At 39.5% G+C, this 9,622-nt stretch overlaps 1 protein-coding gene across 1 annotated transcript; it reads left to right on the top strand.

Annotated features, from left to right (window-relative positions):
• Positions 1-1,625: 1,625 nt before the first annotated feature.
• LOC145132786 (GDSL esterase/lipase At3g62280-like) lies at positions 1,626-3,385 on the top strand. The gene is made up of 5 exons (XM_079067687.1): positions 1,626-2,019; positions 2,140-2,325; positions 2,414-2,577; positions 2,666-2,936; positions 3,039-3,385. The coding sequence occupies exons 1-5, from the start codon at positions 1,752-1,754 to the stop codon at positions 3,266-3,268; spliced, it is 1,119 nt and encodes a 372-aa protein (XP_078923813.1). The 5' UTR covers positions 1,626-1,751; the 3' UTR covers positions 3,269-3,385.
• Positions 3,386-9,622: the final 6,237 nt, after the last annotated feature.

Consider the following 9,622-nt stretch of genomic DNA (forward strand, 5'->3'; position numbering starts at 1 on the left):
TTTTTATGATGAAAACATGTTATGATCCAAAACACAATGCTCCAAGTACAAATATTCATAAACATAACAAAAACAAGTTGCAACAATATTACATGTTTATGGTGTGTTGGCAAAGATGATTAGTCCATAATAACTAAATCTTCTCGGGTGAGAGCTTCTCTTCATTTAATAGTTTTATATAATTTTTTTTCTTTAGAATATTAGTCTTTATTCATTAGACATCTTTTTTACCATGTGCTTTCTTTTTTATGATCCTCTTTCTCCTACATACACCTACAAATCCACAAATTTCCTAGACAACTAAATTTAGAAAATTTTATTAAGACAAAAAAGTAGTGTAAATGAAAAGTATGAAATCACTCACTTACATCTCATATAAGTCATAAATACAAACAATTTGTATGCTTAAAAAACAACAAAATCTTAACAAAACTTTTGAAACACATCATGTGCATTTAACTTCTCAGAGGCATTTTAACAAACACCTTGAGTGCTTCATCAAAGTTGGGCATTTAATAAACTAAAAACTCATTTTTCTAACCTAAGATTGGAAGACAGAGTAGAGATTAATGTTGTTATCTACATATCATATTCAATCAAGAAATTAATAATTAAGATTCAACAATGATTGTTCTAAATATATAATTTGATTCATATGAATCTACAAAGATTGTTCATTACAATCAGAATAACAATGACTCATTCTGATTTTCAATTTCAATCAACATGAATACTAGGAAAATAGAAGAATCACTTTTGGTTTGTGATTAAAACATTTAGTTTGTAGAATCGATTATGTAAAAAAATCAAAGAATCTATTGTTAAATCATCTTTTTTTTTTACAATCGATCAAACAATAATCAATATAATTAAAAGATACTAACCTGGTTGAATATGAAATATAAGATCAAAACAATAACTAGAGAAAAAATTTTGGTTTGTCAAATGATTTGATTTGGTTAAGTGGAAGCTGTGATGAGGAAGACAACGCTTTCATATTAGATTAAGGCCAACCTATTTAATTTTCATTTAGCTCAAAGCCCAGCTCCTTTCATTTACCTTCAGCTCCAACCCAACCCACATTTAAATTGTATGTTGACCAAATTGCCCTTAATGAGAACGATTGGATGAAAATTGTCCTCGCAGTCTTCACCGTTTTTCGATTCCTCACTGGATCCGGACCCATATATATATATATATATATATATATATATGAGATGACAGTTAATTAAGAAGTTAAATAACTGCCAATTCGGTTAGGCCAAACACCACGACCTTTGACTAACGAATGTAACCCTTAAAGTAGAGACCAAGCCTAGATAACACGACTTCTTAACAGAGGCCTATTCCTAAAATTGTTTTATAAATCTAAGAGTATATGTAAACGCACGCCCCCTTGGCCCCTTGTTAGCTAGGCTTTGGCTCCTTAATTTTACAATATACATCCTGCAACTTGATATATTTAATTCCTCAACTGGTGGTGATCCACATGCATGCATGTTCCCTTCCTTTGTGGTTTCCTTTATATATATATATATATATATATATATATATATATATATATATATATATATATATATATATATATATATATACACACACACACACACACACACGTTTCTGCGTGCAACTTGATTTTATAAATAATTCCTGAAATGATGGTCATCAACATGCTGTGTATATATTGAGATGAAGGTTTTCAGCAAAAGATTGGAACTAAAGAGACAGATTAGGTAGTGGTTTATATATGAATGAGGATGGAGATGGATATGAAGAAGAGGCTGGTAGTATTATGGGTCTGGATGGTGTTACTGTTAGGTATGTCGGGGTCCACCAGAGCAAGAGCAAGAGGAAGAGCGAGACCAGCTATTAGTATAATTAACTTTGGTGATTCAAATTCCGACACAGGAGGAGTGCTGGCGGGTGCAGGACTTCCTATTGGCCTTCCACATGGCATTACCTTCTTTCACAAAGGCACCGGCCGTTTTGGTGATGGTCGACTCATCATTGATTTTTTCTGTAAGTCTACTTTACGATCCATGCATCAGCATCAATCTCTCTCTCTCTCTCTCTCTCTCTCTCTCTCTCTTCTTTAAATCTTTATCTGGTAAATTTGATGATTTTTGATTCTTGGAACAGGTGAACATCTGAAGCTGAGCTATTTGAGCCCATATCTGGAGTCACTGGCACCAAATTTTACGAGTGGTGTAAATTTTGCAGTAGCTGGAGCCATGACTCTACCACAATTTGTACCTTTTCAGCTTGATGTTCAGGTTCGCCAATTCGTGCACTTCAAGAATCGGTCACTTGAACTCCTCTCCCTCGGTATGTATGCAACTACTGGTTTTCGTTACTTACTTTGTGCATGCATGGCTGGTTGGTTATCTGTTTTCTTTAATTTGGATGATAACAGGTTCTGGGAACTTTATCAATGAAGATGTATTCCGTAGTGCACTTTACATGATAGATATAGGACAAAATGATCTACTGGTCGCACTATATGCAGCAAATCTCACTTATGCCCCAGTTGCAGCCAAAATTCCATCTTTTATAGCAGAAATCAAACTAGCTGTTCAAGTGAGCATCTCTTAATTTGATTTCATCTAGTTTTCTGTTTTAATTAGATGATGATAACACAACACGTTGAAAAATATGTGAAATGCAGACCTTATACCAGTATGGTGGGAGAAAGTTCTTGATACACAACACTGGGCCACTGGGTTGTGCTCCTAAAGAGCTTGCATTACATGCACACAATGCTACCGAACTTGACAAAATTGGATGCTTCCGTGTCCACAATGATTTAGCAAAACTTTTTAACAAAGGTTTACATAAAATGTGCAAAGAGTTGAGGTCGTTATTGAAAGATGCAGTTATTGTGTATGTGGATGTGTACACCATCAAATACAATCTCTTCGCAGAGCCCTCAAAATATGGTAATTAAGCACCCCACCCCACACCCACACACAAATTAATTCATTTCAACTCTTATAGTGTGTGAATGATGATGAGACTAATGGTGGTTTGTGGTTTGACAGGATTTGTAGAACCATTCAAGGCATGTTGTGGGTATGGAGGGCCTCCCAACAATTACAATGTGAAAGCCACATGCGGGCAACCGGGGTACAGCATATGCAATAATGTAACATCAGCCATAGTATGGGATGGTGTCCACTACACAGAAGCTGCAAATAGGGTAGTTGCTGCTACAATCCTCTCCAGGTCCTCACTAAAACTAGAGCAGTTTTGGTCACCATCAATGCCCTAGCAGTTGACTTGATGGATGGGATATTAGACTTTAATAAAACAATAATATGAGATTTAGTTCAATTTTATGTATTTGAAACTAAAAGAATGCATATCTAAAGTCAAATACTTCCAGCTATTGAATTCGAATGAGATTTTTCAATTTAGAGGCATACAAATTAGGACATGGGAATGAGTCTGCATGAATTTTTTCTACCTAATTAATTGTTCCTCTGAGATAACGAGCTTTCAAATCTAGTCAGCTAAATATTGGGATCAAGAGAGGGATGGTAAAGTGAAACGGGACCTTTATCAGATGTAGCTGCTGTCTCTTTCTGGATTTGAGGAGGATGGTGTGTGTGTTGCAATACAAGAACAATCAAACTTCAACCCAAAACACAATGTTTACCAACAATTGCAAAACTGGGCTTAAAGTGCAATGCCCTAATACTTGATGTTAATACGGTATAAACAACACTCAACAATATGATAATAAAGAGAGCATGTATGGATAAAACCCTAAAATTTGTATACCCGTCAGAGGCGGAGAGCGACCTGTGAATCCAATTTCAGGGATTGTGGCTTGCATAAATCGCGTATGAATTCGGGATTTTCCGTCCAATAGGTCCAGATGTGATATGGGATTTTGAAGGCATCATCAGTTAACAGTGTGGCGTTCGAAATAGGGCGATTGAAGATGATTATAATCTCTTCTTGGCCTTGTGACAAATGCCAATGCTTCTGATCTCCATCTCAGACTCAGCACGTAAATTAGAGCTTTATGTCGCCAATTTCGATTGAATATTGGATAAATGGCAAGCCTAAAATAAAATACAAAGATTAAGAGGGCGTTTGTTTTAGTTTTTTTTTTTTTTTTTTTTTTCAGGCTTTTTTTTTGGCTTATGAAAAAAAGAATGTGTAGGCTAGTTAAGCTAAAAAAAAATAGTGTTTGGGTTAGTTTATTAGTTTAAGTTTATTAGCTTATTTTACCTAAAAATAAACCAATTTTCATAAGCCATTTTTTTTTCAACACATGAGCTTATTTATGTATTTACCCTTATTCTTCTTCCCCCAAAACACCATAACTCTCTTCCCAATTGTGTAATGTAAGCATGTCCATTTTGATCATTTTACAAAAAATAAACTAACCCAAACACAGTTTTGAAAAGAGCTTATTAGCTTATAAGTTATAAGCTAATCCAAATATTTATTTACTTTATAAACTAATAAGCTCATTAGTTATTAAGCTATTAAGTTCATAAGCTTAAGCCCGAAAAATTAAGCTTACACAAACACCCCTTAAAATATATATGTTGGAGAAGATATAACGATTGAAATTCAAATGAATATTTTAAAATTTTTCACTAATTACACAATATGTCTAAGTTGTATATCCTGTTTTCAATGAATATCAAACCAAAAAGGTTGCAATTATAGCCTAAAATGAATTACAAACACTAAAATACATGTTGGGAAAGATATCATGTAAATACGACTTCAAGCGAATAAGTTATAACATTGTAAAGAAATTCACAGATTACACAATATGCAGAAAAGCTATAAACCTTTAGCTTTAATACCTTGTGTTAGGAACAAAATTGGAGGGGAGAATTGACGGAAACAATATCACATAGATTAGGATAAAGATTTGGAAAAGACTATGCCAAGAACATATAACCAACTCGACAAACATAAAACTCGTATTAGTCTAGGTCGGGTCCTGATCCATATCCTTACCCATACATCCATCACCTTGACATAGAAACCCATCCCTCTCAATCCATACATTTCGGTTTTGATACATATTGTACAAGTGAAGAGAAGAGAGGAGAGTACGGGAGCATCAGACTACCCATCCCACATAAATTATGGTACCAACCACCACGGAACGGGGGCGTTGTTTGTACCGCGCCGAACCCACCTCTCCTACCGTACGATTATGTGCACCATGTGTGTAACGCCCGCAGATTCAGGCTAGTTAATTTAGAGACAATAAGCGTCAAAAAATGACTTTTTGATAGAAGATTATTTAGAATAAATAATCTTAACTAAGTTATAGTATATGTCATAAGGGTTCCGTACATATAATGAACGCCGAAATCCGAGTTATAACGAAGAAGTTATGACACGTCGACGTTTTACGGCTAAACCGGCACGACACCACGTAACGTAAAAAGTAAATTTTTGATAAATTACTTTTTAGCCTTAGTAATCTAAACGAAAGTCATAGTATATGTTAAACTGAGAACGTACATAAAAAGAACGTCCAAATCTGACTTCGTATGAGGAAGTTATGATTTTTCTAAGATATATCATAGCAGTGCACAGCCCGAAATTCGAATTTTAGATCGATCGATTTTTAGCCGAGACAACCTAAGTGAGAATTAAAGATCTCATTAATAGGAGTTCAGCGATAAAAAGACAGTCGAAAACAGAGTCCGTATGTAGAAGTTATTATTTTTACACGGTCGTTAAACAGTGTAATCTTCTCACACTGTTAAATTTAAAATCGGCCGAGAATTAGCCGATGGAGTCAAAAGGAGAGTTGTATATTTTGTCAATACCTATGCGTGAACATCAAGAATGTCAAAAACGGAGCTCGTATGCAAAAGTTACGGAATTTAGAAGTCGGAAGGGTGCTGTTGCGAAAGGGGTGACGTGGCTTAATCTGGATCATTGCTTCCTCCCCATGCCTTGCCACGAGATGGTGAAATGTGGCACCAACTCGACGAGTTGGAGGGTCAAACTCGACGAGTTGGGCCATTTTCCAGCCTATAAATCGGATGCGCGAGCACCCCATTTTCCTCACACCTTAACCCTTCTCTCTCTCTCTCTCTCTCTAACTTCTCACTAAACCTCTGCCAAAGCCCTAGTAACTCCTAATTTCTAGAGGAAATCCCTGGAGCGCTAGAAGGATCCGAGAAGAAGAGCTTTCGGCTCGGAAGTTCTGCCCCCGCAGAGCCTGGTTCCTAGCCAAACCTCCCGGTAAGTGAGTTATGATTACCCTACTTCAAGTATAGCTTATGTTTAAGTTTAATATCGTTATTATGAACTTATAAAAAATAAATATATTATAAAATATAATATACAAAGTGTTATTATAATATCTTTTAACTACTCATGGTACGGGAAATCTGGTTTGAAGGGCCGCATAGGGTTGTTGGATTTCAGAAGTGTTATAATGCCAAAATGGTCATGCCCTCCGGTGTTTCATGTCTGGCCCCTGTCTGTATATAGTGGTTGAAAAGTATTGTTTAACACTTATAAAACAATATCGCTCGTAAATAGTCGCAATAAATATTAGACTAAAATCTAGCGGTAATGATACTAGGTTTCCGCAATATTAGACAAATCATGCCAAATTTAGACTTTTAAAAACATTTCAAATCTATTAACCATTACAAAACTTGTTTTCAAAATGTATTATATCAGAGTATCCCAGAAACAAAGTTATAAAATGTAAGGAGCTGTACGATCACGCCTTAGCCTTGCCACGATCCCCTGATGTACCTGAAACAATAAACTGAAACTGTAAGCCCGAAAGCTTAGTGAGTTCCCCCAAAATACCCATACCCGCAACAATACACATATAATCATAAACATCATACTATGGGTCCAGTCAACCATCGGGTTGGAATACCCCAGGCCCTCAACCATCCGGTTGGAATGCCAACATATTATGGGTCCAATCATCCTCGGGATGGAATACCCCATGCCTACAACCAACAGGTTGGAATGCCCACATACTATGAGTCCAATCATCATCGGGATGGAATACTCACGGCCCACAACCAACAGGTTGGAATGCCCAGGTCTATTGGCTTTCGCACAAAGCAGATAAGCCTCAACCGCCAAACAAACATGTGCACATATAACAGATAATCACATAACAGTCTATAGACAACAACTGATCTAACGGATCATAGCACATACCACATAATATTATCCTACCCTTTAGGATACCGAACTAACAGGTCATACCACATATCACATAATATCATCCTACCCTCTAGGATACCGATCTAACAGATCATACTAGCATAACATAACCAAATAACAATTCAAAGGGCCGGCCTTGGTGCCTTAGACCCTTGAGTATAGTGAGGATAACTCACCTCGCAACTGTCGACTGGAAATAGAAAGCTCAACTCCCGGATCACCGCCACCAACTCCACCACCTATGTCCAACACATCCCAAAGTTCATAAATTCCCGAGATACCTCCAGAAGACTGGTCAACCCTCGGTCAAAGTCAAAGTCAACTGGCAAGGTCAACAGTCCATGTTAACCTCAACTCGTCGAGTACCCTCAACTACTCGCCGAGTTCTTGCCTAATTTTACCAACTCGCCGAGTCACTCACCGACTCGCCGAGTCCAGGGCAATCTTCAACGGACCCGCCGAGTCTACGAAAATCTTCATCGGACTCGTCGAGTCGTTTATACGACTCGCCGAGTCCCTTCAATCCTTCATCCATACAGATGCTTTTTAGGCCATGCAAAGGCTCCAAATTGTAGATCCAACCTTCCAAGGCCTGCTTATCACGTAAAGTTGCAAACTTTACGTGCATGCAAAGCTTTAAGGCCCTAAAATGACAAAACTAAGCTTGAAATGAAGTCCAAAACTTGAGGGAAGGCCCATACTTGCCAAATCAGCTACCTTTATGGATCTAGAGGCCAAAGGGAGTCCAGATCTGAAGTTGTAACTTCATATCTTGGCTCAAACACAAAAGCCTTTCCTAAAATCCACCCAAAAGAGGTTAAAGATGAGATGAGCCAAAGAGACAGCTTAATACCTTCCAGAGAGTGTCAACTGATGTATATCTTTGCTTCCCACAAGTTCCTAGCTTCGATTTTACTTGTTCTCCAAGCTCTTCTCTCGACAAATCCTCTTTCAAAGCTTAAGAATACACAAATGGAGCACACTCACACGAATTAGGGTTTATGGATTATCAAGAGGCTGTAAGGGGAGGCTGAGGAGGCCAATGATCCTTTAAATAGGGTGCAATACCCCCGGAATTTAGGGTTTCAGCTGTCAGCTCCTACTCGTCGAGTCCCTTCTTGGACTCGACGAGTAGGTCACTAAAACACGCGGACCAACCCGCTGCTACTCGACGAGTAGGCAGCCAACTCGTCGAGTAGACCTTGAAACCAAGAAAATTCTTACATGAACCAATACCTGAAAATCGGGGCATTACAATTCTCCCCCACTTGAACTAGACTTCGTCCTCGAAGTCTGCCGGGCCGAACAGCTCCGGATAGTGCTCCCGCATCTCTGCCTCTGGATCCCACGTCCACTCGGACCCCTTACGATGCTCCCATTGTACCTTCACCAAAGGTATCTCCTTGTTCCCCAGAACTTTCATCTTCCTCTCCAGTATGGCCACAGGCCGCTCCACGTAATTCAGGCGCTCGTCGGCCTGAATATCATCCAACGACACCACTGTCCCCTGATCCATAATGCACTTTCGCAACTGCGAAACATGGAAAGTGTTGTGGATCCGACTAAGCTCATCCGGTAGCTCTAGCCTGTAAGCCACCTTGCCAACCCTGGCAATGATCCTGAATGGCCCAATGTAACGGGGACCCAATTTCCCCCTCTTCCTGAAGCGGATCACACCCTTCTAGGGTGAGACCTTCAGGAGAACCATATCACCCACCAGAAACTCTAACTCGGATCGGCGCCGGTCGGCGTAACTCTTCTGCCGACTTTGAGCGGTCTGCAGCCGTTGCCTAATCTGTCGAATCTTCTCGGTAGTCTGCAAGACTACCTCCGTCCGACCCATCACCATGTGTACGACCTCACCCCAACAAACCGGGGTGCGACATCTCCCTCCATACAACAGCTCGAAAGATGGAGCGCCAATGCTGGAATGATAGCTGTTGTTGTAGGCGAACTCTGCAAGGGGTAGGTGGGAATCCCAGCTCCCACCACAATCAATGACACACGCCCTCAACATATCCTCGAGGGTCTGAATGGTCCGCTCACTCTGACCGTCGGTCTGCGGATGGAATGTTGTACTAAAGTGTCGCCGCATGCCCAGTTCCTCGTGGAACTTCTACCAGAAACGGGAGGTAAACCTAATATCTCGATCGGAGACAATGGAGACCGGAACCCCATGGTGAGCCACGATCTCGCGGACGTACACGTCGGCCAACTTCTCGGCCGATGAACTCTCCCGTATGGCCAAGAAATGGTCACTCTTGGTCAATCGATCCACGATGACCCATATAGCATCAAACCCTTTCGCCGTCCTTGGCAACTTGGTAATAAAGTCCATCGTGATCTGTTCTTATTTCAACATGGGAATCTCCAGGGGCTGCAGCTTGCCATGCATCCTCTGATGCTCGGCCTTGACCATCCTACAGTTCAAGCACCT

Source organism: Lactuca virosa, chromosome 8 (assembly GCF_052849685.1).
Source record: "Lactuca virosa cultivar CGN04683 chromosome 8, Lactuca_virosa_CGN04683_v6, whole genome shotgun sequence".
Taxonomy (NCBI): domain Eukaryota; kingdom Viridiplantae; phylum Streptophyta; class Magnoliopsida; order Asterales; family Asteraceae; genus Lactuca; species Lactuca virosa.

What these genes read in the sequence shown, in the direction of transcription:
- LOC145132786 (XM_079067687.1), top strand. Translation starts at nt 1,752, where the DNA reads ATGAGGATGGAGATGGATATGAAGAAGAGGCTGGTAGTATTATGGGTC. An exon ending in AAATCAAACTAGCTGTTCAA is followed by an intron (nt 2,578 to 2,665) that starts GTGAGCATCTCT and finishes TGTGAAATGCAG; the next exon opens with ACCTTATACCAGTATGGTGG. An exon ending in CGCAGAGCCCTCAAAATATG is followed by an intron (nt 2,937 to 3,038) that starts GTAATTAAGCAC and finishes GTGGTTTGACAG; the next exon opens with GATTTGTAGAACCATTCAAG.